The following is a 14,595-nucleotide window of genomic DNA, read 5'->3' as shown; positions in this document are numbered from 1 at the left end:
GCGCTTTTCGGTTTTCTCACTCTCGCTCTCATGTGTGAGAGAGAGCAAGGCGCGCGCGTATTTCGCGTACGGGATGCGTTTCGAGAATGGTACGGTTTTGTTTAGCCGCGAAGCTCGTCGAAGATGGACGTAATTGTGAGTGCTGCCGCTGATGCTGCTACCGGTGGCAATCCACCGGCCACAACACCGTTGCCGGCGACTGCCCCGACCGCTTCCGTCGTGGCCGCGGCCATCGCGTCCCGTTCGTTGCGTGTGCGCACATCGAGCCAGAGCGGTGGCAAGCAGTACGGTGAGGCGTTAAGTGAAATTCAACTGTGCCCAAGTGTTATGTCCGAGGGGACGCGCAAGATGCTGCCCCCAACGACGGAAACCATCCAGACGAAACCATTTCCGATTCGGGGTAAGTTTTTCCAACAGCAACAACAACTACTACAGCAATGACAGATGCTAAAAGCGCGATTTATTCGATCAACGTGGCCTGGGTGGTGGAACTAGGCGAGAGTGAGGGAAAGAGAGAGAAAAAAACAAGTGTTAATTTTTTGCAAATTTCCGCCGGCATAAGCATAATGGTTGGGTTGAGTTCGGCGGGAAATGGGGCAGCATTTTTTTCCCAACCGACCCGCCCTCCTTCCCCACGTCACATTCCCACGCGCTCGACGGAAGAAACTATGGCAACGAGCGTAAATTAGAGTGAGATCGAAATGTGCGACGCGAGCGAATGAGAGTAGAAAAGTGACCGCTGAGAACAATCACGCCATCTTTCGCCGCCCGTTTCCTGGATTCCGCTTCCCCTGGTGCGCACGGTGCGTGTCACCGTGACCATGAAAGTGACGTAGAAGGAGTGTGCGTTCGCAAAGCACGGTAAAGAAAATGAAGGTGTAAAACATCCGGTCGAAAGGGAAGCAAAACTCTTTTTCAGAGCGGAGTACTCGGCAAGTGTTGATGTTGAAAAAAAGGGGGGACAAGACCAACACCATTGACGCCCTATAGTAGCTAAGGAAACACACCCAAGGGTGGAAAAATGAGTGGAAAACACTTCAAACATCAAGCTTGCTGTGTGTCTGGCGGCAATTGCAGAAACGGTGGAGGCGCACGGTCGTGAAAATTTTGTACACATTAAAAATAGAATCCATTTTTCCGATGCTTTTTTGCTTACTTTTTCTTTGGCGTCGGTAATGTTGGCGCTTTTCCTGCTTGTACGTACACATTTTTGGTTATTTCTTTCTTTTTTCTTTTTTGGTTATTGCATTACTGTGTGTCGTCTGTCACACGCGATGTTACGAGTTTCGAAGAAAATAGCACGTTTTGAACCGCCTTTTTATTCCCGGCACTGATCATTCGCTGTCCTCGTGTACTTTGATGATAAGTTTTATGTTGTTAAGTTGCTTTCCATCGCATTTTACATTCAAACAGTAAAAGCAAGTGTCTTCCAATAGCATAATCGTCGTTGGTATACTAGCATAGAGTTGTTGCCTTTAAACGGAACTGCACGAAACGTGACACTTGTTGGCCGGTTTCGAAGGAATGTTTCCTTTCCACTTTTGCATTCTTTCGGCTTTCCCATACCGTCCCATCCGGAGACGATTGTGCTCTCTCGCGGAAAATCGTCCACCCGCTTGTAGGGCGCCAAAAAAAAAAAATGGGGGCAAAATCCCTTACTCCCCACAAAAAAAGGGCACATGGTAGCGCGGATCAGCTGAGAGAAACAGCTGCGGTATTTTTAATTGTGAACGAATCGTACAGGCCAAACAGGGATGAAATCGTGGTGTGTCACTCTAGCAAACATACGAAAAAAAAACAAGAAGCGACGGCATCGTCTTGCATTTTATGCTCGCACGTTCATTGACAGCAATTCGGATATAAAGGGACGGAAAATCAAACGACCTGTGGAAGGCCACCGTCAATGTGTTTCATGCGGCGGTCAGGGTTTTCGGTGGAGTCGATCATTGAACTCGCGGGTGGAATTAACTCTTAATTAGTGGAACTGCTGTTCGTGCTACAAAGAATTTGGAAACTTGTGGTTTAGGGAGCATCGCAAAAAAACCGATTCAACTGATTTACAGAGGGTGGTTTCGAGTTCAAGTGGATTAGCCACGAGAGAGAGGTGGAAAAGGTGTCCAATTCTACCTGTACAAATTCCAGTTCAACTTGAAAAGAATCCAGAAATGGTTTTTAACCACTTAAACTTGAAAACCCTGTATGGTTGGTTCAAAAATGTTCCAAAAATAATCTATTTTGAGCCAAAAGCTTTTACTTCAGCTGTCTAATTTTCTTAGTCACCTTGTACTATCAATAATCGCCGGTTCTTGAGTTCTAATTAAGGAAGGTTATTCGGGATCATGCTCAATTTTGAAGCGCTCAACAAATGTACCCAGAGTTGGAGAAGATGTTTTTTCGGTGGTACTATTCTAGATCAAATCCATAAGCACATTGTCGTTGGTTAATTGTTTAATGAACTACTCTCCTTCATACATCAACTTCCATTGGAAATGCTCGACTAGCCACGTAATTTGTCGTGAGAATGAGAACATTTCCCGTTTCTTGCATTAGCAGGAGAAGCAATTGATGGGTTTCAATGTGTTCGTTGCATATGGCGGAGTGCATAAAAGCGACCGTAAATGACATGGAAAAGAAAGGCACATTTCGCGCAGCATATAAAGTGCAACACAATGGAGAGAACCTTCGTTGCCTTCGGTTACCTTCCCTTCGTAGTGCTCTTACGCCCAATGGAGCAAAGCGTAGTTTCGATAATGAGCTACCAACTCGTCGTTATCCCTTAAACAGGGCCCTTGTCGCCCTTGAACTTGAGGTGGAATATGGAGGGAAGGGGGAGGGAAGGGGGGAAGGAGGAGGGGAATGGCACCAGTTGCGCGCTCTCATTTCTTGGGCTGGGACACGATTCTGCTCGTATGTAGTTAGGTTAGGTGCGAAGATGCACCCCGTATGTATGCGACTGTGTAGATATAAGCACAAGCTCCATCGCAAGGTTACCGATTGGCTTGCACAATGTACTACAATGTCCTTGGCTTTCCCGTGCATTTTCCTTTCCCGTAGGGTGTGGCGAAAAATATCATCAACGCTAGACCGGGGAAGGTTTTTGTTCTGTTGCTTTGCTACCCGCGAGACGTTGCATCTTCTCAAATAAACACGTGAGTCGTCCTCGTGGTGAGTTTCCTCACTGCAGTATGGGCAGACTTAGGGCAGCGATGCGAAACGGAAGCGTTTGTTTAGTTTATATATGTTCGATTTGTTTCATAGTGTGAATGTTAAAGAGAGGAAAGACCGTCAAACTCGTAATGAACTAGTTAAACGAAGCCGAAGAAATGTTGTTTCCAGCTAATGGAAATGTGTGTCAGATTGATGGACGCACCAGGAAGAATTTCCGACTGGATCGACTACGTGGGGTTTCTTCAAATCATTTATAAATCCTTTTTTTTTCTCTATTTTATTGTTTTGCACACAAAACCGCCAACAAGATCGTGATTGCTCGCACGATAAGATATATTTATTTTTAACAGCTCATCTAATTCGTGCCCGTGTGATGCACGTGCACACAACTTAACCCTTAAGAACGTGACAGCGGACGGCAAATGGACGTTTCTGTTTGATTGATGTGTATATTATTGGTTGGCGTGTATTTTGTGCATCCACAAACACCTGCGCACTCAATTAAATTACTCAGCTCGGCCTGTCAAAACGCTTAGTGTAGGTATACATGAACTGAATGATGGATTGAAACGATCAAAGTAGCGTCGATATCAATGTGAATTAATTTTTTCCGGGTTAGTAAAAGTAGGCGGCGTTCGGAGATAGCTGTCAGTTTAAATTCTGATGTTTTATGTCAGTTTAAAACGTTTTTAAAGTTGTTTTGTTTTTTTTTTGTTGTAAAGGCATATCGACAAGTTGTTTTTTATCGTGAAACATCGTGATTACACGCTGTCTGGTACACTCTGTTGATAAGATACCTTCGATTGTTTGCTTCTAGGTGTGTGGAACAAGTCATGTCAGAAATAATGAAGACGAAATGCTTTAAAATGTATAACTACGCATTAATTATTTCCGTTTTTGCAAGCAAAAAAAAAGAGAGAAAAGATCATCGCTAAAGACCTCTTCCGCACTTTAAGCCGTTCGGCTGTAAAATGGCTTAAACTCGCCATCGGAAGTTGATCTGCTCGGATGTTGTAGTTGTTAACGAAGGCAAAACATATCTGCGCTCGTTTGGAATGTGTTCGGCCTTATCAGCTTATCGTTCACGGTGTGTTGCCGTTGAACCCGCTGATGGACTCGAACTTGCTTGCACCACGCGCACATTATTACTTCCCAGCCAGTACGCATCACGCATCGAACTGTCCAAGTTTTTGCCGCTTTGCTAATCTTCCGGGTTGTGCTTATTGTTAGGATTTGATAATGGGTTCCTTGTCCTTTTGAACCTGCTGCACTGCTTGTTTACTTTTTTGTGGTACAATTATTTTCATGTTTTCGGGTTAATGTTTTGTTGAAACATTTTCCAAACAAGTAGCAACATTTTCTGAAAGATTTTGTTGAAAATAAAAAATACTTCCAATAAAACAATGTCTATACGCTCCAACCTAGGCTTCTGTCTGTGGCTTGATAAGACTTTACACACAGCGGAACGAGGTTCAAGATGACGCAAATCCTTCATAATCAGAACGAATTTTAGCACACAACAACGAATCCGCTGCCACCAGTAAAGGGCGGACGCTAAAGAAAGGACACACTAAGATCTTCCATTGACCACAAGGTCGCGTCCCGGTGACGTGTGCCTCGTTTAGCCCTCGTAATCGATTACGTCGGCGGCGAAATCATCTAGCATGATGATGGTTTGTTTTGGGATGACGCTTATCAGTACCCGACGGTACAGGGTGTGTAGCATTGGTAGTAGCTTCCAACACCATCGCCGGCCACGTATTATCAAGCGAAAGTGATTTACGATAGCGCTTGTGTCCCGTTTTCGGGTTGTTGTTGCCGAGTGAATGATGCCGAAGTGGCCGAGGTGTAAATATACTCATAATGCATTATCTGTTCGGCTATCGCTTTTGGATTCTTTTTTTTTCTTCCTCTGTGACATTGCGAATGTCATTAGAACACGCAAGGGGGGTTCGTTCGAAGATTAGCGTAAAATAATTGTGGTTTTTATTTCGTCTCAGAATGATCATCATTCTAACCACAAATGTCTCGTTTGCCTAGTTTGCTAGCGAACGTTTAACACGTTTATCCAGCGATGACTCACGCCATCGCGCACAAGCGTGTGATGCATTTTACATTGCGTTGCAATTTTATTTACAACGCGCTACTGGTGTGCAACGAAATGTGAGATGTTTGTTCAGCTCCCTTGCCCACCGCCCCTTTGCGTTACGGCCAGTTAAAGTTTCTTGGAACACTGATAAACAAACTGCCACTCTCGGCGTCGTTTGACCGGGTGTTCTCCTCTATTTGTCTTGATTTATTTTTCTGCTGCAAAATCAATAAATGGTGTCGCCTTAATTTAATTTAATTTTTTAATCCATAAGTGAACTGTTTAATTAAAAAAAAATAAATCCAAAAATAACCTATTTAATTATTGTCCACTTTTGTAACACGATCCTGTTTATTGGGATCTATTTCCTGGACTATTTACACGCTGACGTTAATTACCGTTCAAATTGACAGATGTTTCAAATTTTCGTGCTCAACAAAATCGTGACCAATAGGCAAATTCCGTAGGTCGTGCATATTTGCGAACACGAAATCCAAGCAAAACGTTCAAATTAAATCCGGATCATGGTGGATGAGGTTACTTGTGTGTGTGTGTGCTTTAAGCATTAGAAAGGACACAGCAAAGGGACTGCACACAAAGGTTAATATTTGGTTTAGGGCACGTGTTTGTATCACGTTTCGATGCGAAAACATTGCGTGCCTTATCCACCTGTTCCATTCTTGTAAATAAGTTCCTGTTTTGTTTTTTTTTCTAGCAACTATCGATTTGGAATTATCTTTGGAAAGTACGAAAATACGTTTCTGCTTGGGATATTAAGATAATTAAGGAATAGAATTTTGGAACGAAAACAATGCTTATCATGAGAAGAAATAAAAGACACCCTATCAACTTCCTGGTTCGCAACAACTTTAATTATCGTCAAACATAATGCTATTTTCCCAACCGGTTCTTTGGTTGCTGTTCTGAAGCAAAATCACGCTTTGATCACGTGACCGTGTACTCATCACGCTCACCCTTGTGCGTTTGTCCACTTGACCGAAGCGTGTCTTCATTACGTCCATTCGGGTGGAGAAACATCCCCCAAAAATAAGCGTAACAGCAAGAAACATGGCAAGACTTGAGCTGGGTGGTGATATGTGCAGCAGGATGTGTAAACTTAACCGACTCTAAGCGTCTCTCCCCAAACCACGGTGTAACGAATGACGAATTGCCAAGACACCGGATCCGGTTTTTATCGTCATCCAAGGCGGCGTCGCGGTTTCGCGTGCGCATTTTCTAACCGTCGCATTGTCTGTCACTCATTAGCGCCCGAAGACAAGTATACACTTGTCCGTACTCCGCTTCTACGCGCAATGTGTTCATGTGTTGTCTTCTTTGGTTTAAAGTTTGTTTGTTTTTTTTTGCTCCCCCAAATTTGTCATCACTTCCGATCGTTGAACCATAATGGTGGTTCAATCAGATGGTGTTTTTTTATGAATAGTTTATGTTTAAAATGTGTTGAACTTGAGAACAGTTATCAACCTGATTGCGCTAAAATGTAGTTCGTATGATTGCCAAATGCACAAACACAGATTATTCTGTTTAACGCGTTGTAAAACGCAACGGAACAAAATGGAGGTATGAAGTGCTGGGCCCGGGCGGATCAGAATTGCAAATTGATGCCAAACAAGCGCGCCAACCGGCGGGTTCGGCACGTGTTCACACTTGTGGAAAGTAGTATTTTGTAGCAATTTCCTAACGACCGTCGAGGTAAAGGAAAAACAAGAAGCTTTTGGTGTTGGTTTCATATCACTCTTCTCCGTTTTGAAGTAGGGATAACGAGTGAGTTTAATGTGTATGTATGTAATGGTAATTTGAAAGTAATTCTAAGTTCAATGCTAATATTAGCGCTTTGCCAACGATATTGCACATTGAAAAGAGAACAAATTTGTTTTGATTAGGCTTGATACAAATTAAATGTTATTATTTTGATTCGATAAAGATAGCGTTGGGAATCGTGCCACTATATCGTTAAACTTTCCACCTAAGAGTAAATTAAAACCTTTAAATTATACGGAAATAAAATAATATGGGGAATGTTTTTTCCGGTACATCCGGAAAATACTAAAGAACCATTTGTTTCGTGAAAGGTTTGTTTCGAAACTAAAGTGTAAATATGCTCAATAGATGGCGCTAATGTCACCTAGGCGAATCATAAAGCAGAATGAGCATTGCGACAAACAATATCAAACTACAGTAAATTATAGTGTTTATTTAATTTAATCGTATTCAAAAATAGCTTTTTGTATTCGTAACTTTTAATTCGTACCGCAATCAATTAAATGCGGTAAGAAAAGTTTGAAACTTTGCTACCGGCACAGAGTCGCCAAAGTTGAGAGCTACCTGTACGAGTGAAGCGATGGACTCTTGAACTAGATGGTGTAACCATGCCCCCTTCAAATGTGACATCTCCCGGCGCGCAGAACAACAACGACAACAACACAACAGCAGCATTTGCCAAAAAACAACCAAACATTGTGCAACTTTTTCCGTTTTTCCCCCCATTCTATCAAGACATTTTTCGTGGCCAAAAAAAAAAACAGGTGCCGGTTAGTGAAAGGAAAGGAGCAGCGTAGTTGCTAGGAAAATGTGGAGACACATCACAACTTTTTTGTTGCTGTAAAAACTCATAAAACGGACGCTTCATTGTGGCGTGCAGTGTGTGTTATGCATGAGAAACAGATCGGAGCAGATTGCATCGTTATCTAATTTCTAGGTCGATTTACTTGCCTTCGCTTTGCTCGTGATAGTGCATCTGAATCCGTGGCATTTGGCGGTCGGTGAAAGATTGCAGTAGGGACCTTCGAGGAGAGCGGTCGTTAGTTGAGCGTATGTTCCTTTCACCAAGGCCCCGGTCATAAGTGGAGTTTGAATCTAGCCTTGATATTGTAATTCTTGTCCATAAAAGCGTGCAAAGCAAATCCCAAGGGTGGACCTATTTCTTGCTAGTACTAGTTCTCAGTAATATTTGTGCGCTTTAGTAAGCATGGCAACGGGAGAAAAGCAATCCAGTGACAACATGATTTCCCTTGGCTGGAAATTTTTAAACAAGGAAACATTTGGCAATGGTGCGAACCCGTTCTAGGGGAAATTTTTGTTACCTCTAACCCAAAATAAAAAAAAAATATCTCCTTTAATCTGCTTGTTTTCCTTTCCTATTTTTCTCCAGGTGAGCGAGCCAACTATGTGAACAGTCCGCATGTGATTGCGATGGTCGGATTGCCGGCTCGTGGCAAAACGTACATCTCGAAAAAACTGTCCCGCTACTTGAACTGGATCGGTATCAACACAAAGGTGTTCAATTTGGGTGAATATCGACGCCATGCGACCGATGCCTACCGTAGTCATGAGTTTTTCCGTCCGGATAATGAGGAAGCGATGGCCATCCGGCAGCACTGTGCTGAGCTGGCGCTGGAGGATGTTTGCAACTGGTTGGAAAATGGAGGAGAAGTGGCGGTAAGTACGCTGTACATGTTGCGCGGAACAAACGCAAGCTGCCGATATAAATGCACGATAAGAAGGGATGTAGAGCTGCCGGAACGCAAGAGAAACAAGTTATCGATCAATCACTTTTGAAGCTTACAATAATCTCTCACATATCAACGGTTTACGCGGCTTAGCACTCGTGATGATTGTAAAACGATCACGTTAATCACTCTAAAGCATACTTTTTTGTGACTTTCAATAAAGCCTCATAAAGGGACACAGTTTGGACGCGTGTTGGAAGCTCTTGTTTACAGAAGCGCTGGAATCGATAAGAGATGCACTTGATGCAGTTGTGATGCATTGGGAATGGTCTAGACGTGACGTATAAATCTGACGAACGAACAAGAGAGTCAGCAACAAGTTTTGTAAGCAAACTTTAATAAGAACATGTGGGCCTCTCGGTAGATTGTGGTGTTGTTTATTTAGCACTGCTAAACATACATAGAACCGTCGAGGCTGAGAGATTATGTTTGTTTGCTGTAGAAAACATTTACAAGTGGATCGATCATAACAATTAATTTACAAACGAATGTTTTCTCTTAACCGAATACCTACATCATGTTTCACGTCGGTTGACACACTGCTAATGATTTTTGTTGGTTCTTTTAGGTGTTTGATGCTACGAATTCCACCCGAGATCGCCGTCAAATGATACGCGAAATTGTTGTGAAGAAGATGGGATACAAGCTGTTTTTCGTCGAATCAATCTGTGACGATCCCAGCATTATCGAGCAGAACATCATGGTAAGACAGCAGACGGGGATTGTAAAAGCTTCTTTCTTTTCGGACCATTTCTCATTTGACCTATTCTACAAATCAAAAAAACAACCATTAAGAGTAGACAATCAATTGGTTGTGCTTATGACGATAACAACGAAATTCAAACGAAGAAGTAACCTTGCTTTTTCTATACGATAACCGATAACGCGTCGTTTGACATCCGGTTTTCCCATTCATCATGCCAGGTTAAGCTCAGTGGGTTGGAGCATCATCCACCACTGGTTCCGAATGAGGTGACTATTGTTGTGCAGTGTGTTTATCGATGATTAACACAGCAGCCTCCCTCGTACCACGCATCCGTACCCGTTACCCGATCTCCACCATATCGTCTCTAACCGTTTGCTATTGGTGTAGATTTTGTGTGTTGTATGTGTGTTCGCCCTGGTTTGCAACGCTGTTTTGTATCTCTTTATGCGAATTCAGAAGCAATTGCATCCTTTCGACGTTTGGCAGCTTTTCACCTTTCATTATAGCTTCAGTGCGAACTGTTTCGAGATACGAGCGGGCACTTTCCAACTGGTAACTGGGTATACTCTTACAGTTTGAAGCTACCAACGCCATCGTTATGATGGCGTTTACCAACCTAGACCCTTGTTCCGAAGTTTGGAAAGTGTTTTGATTCATAATTTGGATGTGTATTAGTGCAAAGAATATTCACACAATAAATTCTGAAAGATAATGCTAAAATATCTTTTTATAAAGCATACTTTGATGAAAATAGCTGTCAAAACATCCTAATAAATACCAAGAATTTACAGTTTGATTAAGCCGTTTATTGTAGGGTTTTGAAGATCATGTTCAAAATTAATGTTTGATTTTACTAATATCTTCTTATTTGTTTGATCTTCATTTCATGGCGGTTATTTTAGAGTAACTTGTTTCCAAGTTTTAGTTCTTTATTCTGTATTAAGCTGAAACCTCATCCTTTTTTAGACTAATTTACATTGGTGACACATTTTGACAACATTCTTAAGTAAATGTAACATAATATTCACCTTTCCATTTGATAACTTTGTAATCATTTATGGATTCTAACAAAGTCCTGAACGGTAACTAACACACTGTTTTTTGTTGTTTTATTTTCGGTCCTCCCGTGGTTAAACTCACCCTCCCGTAGGAAGTAAAAGTAAGTAGTCCCGATTATCGGAATATGAATATGGACGAAGCTTTGTCCGATTTCCGGCTCCGCATCGAACACTACCAGGAACGATACGAACCATTGAGCGAGGAATTGGAGAAAGATTTGTCTTACATGAAGATCTACAATACGGGCGAAAAAGTGGTCGTCCACAAGCACGAGGGTCACATACAGTCGCGCATCGTGTACTACCTGATGAATATTCACATTACCCCGAGAACAATTTATCTCACCAGAGTAAGTGGCCAGCCAGCAAATGACGCAACAACCAGCCTTAACTAATGCCATTCCAATCTTTCCAGCACGGTGAAAGTGAACACAATCTGCAGGGTCTGATCGGTGGTGATTCAAACCTAAGCGAACGTGGTCGTCGCTATGCACAGGCGCTCGCCAAATATATTGACGAGCAGCAAATCGAAGGACTGCGGGTGTGGACATCGTGGCTAAAACGAACCATTCAAACAGTTGCGGATGTGAACGCACCCCAAGAACGCTGGAAGGCACTGAATGAGATCGATGCAGTAAGTAACATATTGAATGATGGATGTAAGAGACGTTTCTTTGACTTAATTTCTTTTTTCTTTACAGGGCATTTGTGAGGAGATGACATACGAGGACATTCAGCAACGGTTCCCCGAAGAGTTTAAGGCACGAGATCAAAACAAATTCGCCTATCGCTATCCACGCGGCGAAAGCTACGAAGATTTGGTGGTGCGACTAGAACCGGTCATGATGGAACTCGAACGGCAAGGAAATGTGCTCGTAGTGTCGCACCAGGCCGTGTTGCGATGCGTATTGGCATACTTTTTGGATAAATCTGCCGGTGGGTAACGGGTGGCAGATGGAACAACGAAATGTATGAATAATCGGACAATTCCCCCTTTCTAGATGAGCTACCGTACTTGAAAGTGCCTCTACACACCATTATTAAGCTGACACCGGTAGCGTACGGTTGCAAGGTGGAACACATAATGTTGCCAATCCATGCCGTCGATACGCATCGCGCCAAGCCAGAGGTGAGTGTTTGTTTCATCCCGTATACTTGTGGCAGTGCCCTCACCTATTGCTCTACTACTAAATGCTAATACTCACCTTCTTTCGTTTGCTGTGTCGTCGTTAGATGAGTTTGTTTTTTTCTTTCTTAATTTTTGCGTTTCATTAACCCATTGATTGGTTTGTGGTGCTACTAGAGATAATGCTGTTAATCCGCTAATTTATAGTGTAAACGAGTTGTAGGATAGTCTAACCAATCTCAATATGGATGATTCATATCGAACCGTTATCGATTGAAAAACATTCAGGTTAGTTGGTAACGAGCTGGTTTGGATACCACTGGTCTCTGGATTGTTTTGGCAAACTTATGTCTCTTGCGCTTTGACCGCCTCTGGTTTGTAAGTTTGTTAAATCCTCTGTCGATCTTCCTGTCCTGTTGCATCACTCACAAGTAACATCCGTGTTTTGAACGCTCTGCTCCAACTTCCTCAACTAACCTTCTAGCTATTGCTGACGATTTGACTCTGATTCGGTTTGTACTAATTGCTGTAGATGATTTATACAATGTCCAGTTTTTCAAACAAAAAAAAAACGATTCAAAATTTACATTCCTACCTTCTGTTCTTTCTCCACTAATGATTATTATCCTCCTTGAACAACACGATACGGCGTCACTGTTGGACCGATGGCACCTTTTCCAATCATACATTTCCTATCACATGCCCCTCCCTCCCACAACCACACTGTCCGTTCCAATCCCAACCTTTCTCTTCCAGAGTGAGCTGGATCTGGACGATTCCTTCGACAGCACCGTGGGTGGTAGCCCTCCGAACGGAAAGCAGATCATTCTGAACGGCTCAAACGGAGAGTGTCGCTTCTTTCCCAACAACTCGTAAACCTCGTTTCTAGTGGGCTACATCAGAGCCCATTATTCATTGTGCTCTTGTGGCTTCAAAATGCTCTATGTGTAATATGTTTAGGTTTTTTTTTTGTTAATTCTGTTACGGTATTTTATTATTTCATCTTTCGCGTCTTATCTTTTGCTTTCTCTGATCGTTCAAATGTTTGTTTCCCCCTTTGCGGATTAGCACATTATCATTCTCCCGATTTAATGTTCAAGATTATGTTTTGCGTTAGGTATTGTTAGGTATTTCGGCGACCATACGATATTCCTGGTTCAATGGTTGGTCTCTTTTATGAAACGTTTTCTAATTTGTTTGAGACAGTTTTTGCCTGAAGTATGTTTAGTAGAAAAGTTTTGTTAATAATTATTCGTTGTAAATTTTGTTCAGTGAAGAAAAGAACAGGTTTCTGCAATTGTGCAATTGAATAGTTCAATTGAATAGTTTTTCAAAAGGGTAGAGATCGAATAAAATTACCTCATTTTCTATCATTTACGCTTTTAGGATCTTCTTTGCTACACCATACACCCTTAACTTAACATCACATATGACGAACGTCCCATTCAGTATCGTATCCACTCAAGCTAACAACAACCCTCAAGACACACTCCTCTAACCGAGGGTATGGGACGGGGTTTCAAAATTATATTTTGTTTTAGGTACCGGGCCAACTAGACGCAAAGTTTGTGGGGAAACCAAATCCAAATCCAGTCGAGAAAAAGTAGACGAAAATGTGCGGAAGGATCTCTCTCGTTGGCATGTTGTGCTTTTCGGATTGAGAGCAAAGTGCATCGATGCATTTCAATAATGCATCTTATACTTTAAACGATGCCGTTTTGTGCAAAGAACCACTAAGGGCTCGATACGAATTCTGACTGTTAATGAACCATTTCGGAAACCCAGTGCCGGTGTGTGCCCTGCGTACTAAGTGAGATTTATCAGGAGTAAAAACGGCAGACGATGTAAATAAGAATGAACAGCGTATGTTATTTGTTTATCGTTTTGTTTGCATGTAGTTTTTGTTTCCAAATGATTTTGCATAAATTCGCCACCTTTTTACCCCATTCGAAAGCATTCGAAATGCATTTGATTTGTTTTATATTTTTATTTGTCGACAACTAGAGCTAGGTATTTTAAAAAAAGGAGATTCCTGTAAAGATGGAAGTAACTAAAAGACAAATGACTTTAGTTTTGCATTAAACATTAAAGCATAAGAAAGATAACAAAATGGAGAGAGAGAAGAGGAAAAAAACAAATCAAGGGCACAGCATTGAGAAACTAAAATATTATCGTAGCTGTCCAAACAACAATTGTTGTCCAACAATACTCTCCTGTTAGATGTCCACAGCCTCATCAGTTGTAGGTTAGCGAATAAAAATCGAAGGAACAAATATTCATAGCAGCTTAGGCGCACGTAAATTTAGCAAAAAAACATGCGAGGTCTTTACTACAGGGTCAGGAAATAATTGGTACTAGAATTAAATAAAATAAATAAAACTAAGCATCTAAAAATGGAACAGAATGAACACTTGAACCTGTCCATCCATGACGAAACGATCGTTTCCGGTGCACGAGGTAAGCAATTTGTGTGTTTAATTGAATATTATCTTACACTTTTGTATCGACCGTAATGGAATGGTTTGGCCGTAAATTAATATCCGTTTTTTGTATCGCACTATTGTACATTTTCTTTTACCGAAATTGTCGTATGTTTTCCTCTTTTCAGACCTCTAGTACAAAGCTGTGCACCGATTTAATAGAGCTCTTAATAGATTGATCGTAACTATTTTATTACCCAAGATGAAGCATTGTTTTGAAAATTCTATAAAAGTGGATTTTCTTTTATTATTTAAAACAAACTGCGGTTTCAATCCAGAATATATCCGAACACGGCAAGGTCGGCTTTCTTTCAATTAAATGTTGCTTTATTCAACCATAGTTTAAGGATTGCAACAGAGTTAATGCAATCTTTTTGCTTGGAAGCTACTCGCGCATGTGGTACCGCCGTTTGTGTTAGAGATGTGTAAATTGAGTAAGAG

At 41.7% G+C, this 14,595-nt stretch overlaps 1 protein-coding gene and 1 long non-coding RNA gene across 9 annotated transcripts; one reads left to right on the top strand and one right to left on the bottom strand.

Moving 5' to 3' along the window:
- Nucleotides 1-92: 92 nt before the first annotated feature.
- On the top strand, nucleotides 93-14,415 carry LOC125768371 (6-phosphofructo-2-kinase/fructose-2,6-bisphosphatase-like). 8 transcript variants are annotated; one of them, XM_049435931.1, is made up of 9 exons: nucleotides 93-400; nucleotides 8,427-8,713; nucleotides 9,353-9,487; nucleotides 9,709-9,756; nucleotides 10,641-10,898; nucleotides 10,964-11,182; nucleotides 11,250-11,484; nucleotides 11,550-11,677; nucleotides 14,283-14,415. In XM_049435931.1, exons 1-9 carry the CDS (start codon nucleotides 124-126, stop codon nucleotides 14,331-14,333), a joined length of 1,638 nt encoding a protein of 545 aa, XP_049291888.1. In that variant the 5' UTR covers nucleotides 93-123; the 3' UTR covers nucleotides 14,334-14,415. The 8 variants fall into 8 exon arrangements, with proteins under 8 accessions (XP_049291888.1, XP_049291887.1, XP_049291884.1 ...); XM_049435930.1 differs by lacking the exon at nucleotides 14,283-14,415 and adding an exon at nucleotides 13,216-14,078; XM_049435927.1 differs by lacking the exon at nucleotides 14,283-14,415 and adding an exon at nucleotides 12,431-12,989.
- LOC125768436 (uncharacterized) lies at nucleotides 9,140-10,191 on the bottom strand. Its single transcript, XR_007418890.1, has 2 exons — nucleotides 9,641-10,191; nucleotides 9,140-9,552 (listed from the first exon to the last, which is right to left on the bottom strand). It is a non-coding gene; the product is annotated as an uncharacterized LOC125768436 (long non-coding RNA).
- Nucleotides 14,416-14,595: the final 180 nt, after the last annotated feature.

Source organism: Anopheles funestus, chromosome 3RL (genome assembly GCF_943734845.2).
Source record: "Anopheles funestus chromosome 3RL, idAnoFuneDA-416_04, whole genome shotgun sequence".
In the NCBI taxonomy this organism is placed as follows: domain Eukaryota; kingdom Metazoa; phylum Arthropoda; class Insecta; order Diptera; family Culicidae; genus Anopheles; species Anopheles funestus.
Note: the sequence above shows the minus strand (reverse complement) of the source record. Positions and strands in the feature narration are given on the sequence as shown.

What these genes read in the sequence shown, in the direction of transcription:
- LOC125768371 (XM_049435927.1), top strand. Translation starts at nt 124, where the DNA reads ATGGACGTAATTGTGAGTGCTGCCGCTGATGCTGCTACCGGTGGCAAT. An exon ending in CACTGAATGAGATCGATGCA is followed by an intron (nt 11,183 to 11,249) that starts GTAAGTAACATA and finishes TTTTCTTTACAG; the next exon opens with GGCATTTGTGAGGAGATGAC. An exon ending in CTTTTTGGATAAATCTGCCG is followed by an intron (nt 11,485 to 11,549) that starts GTGGGTAACGGG and finishes CCCCCTTTCTAG; the next exon opens with ATGAGCTACCGTACTTGAAA.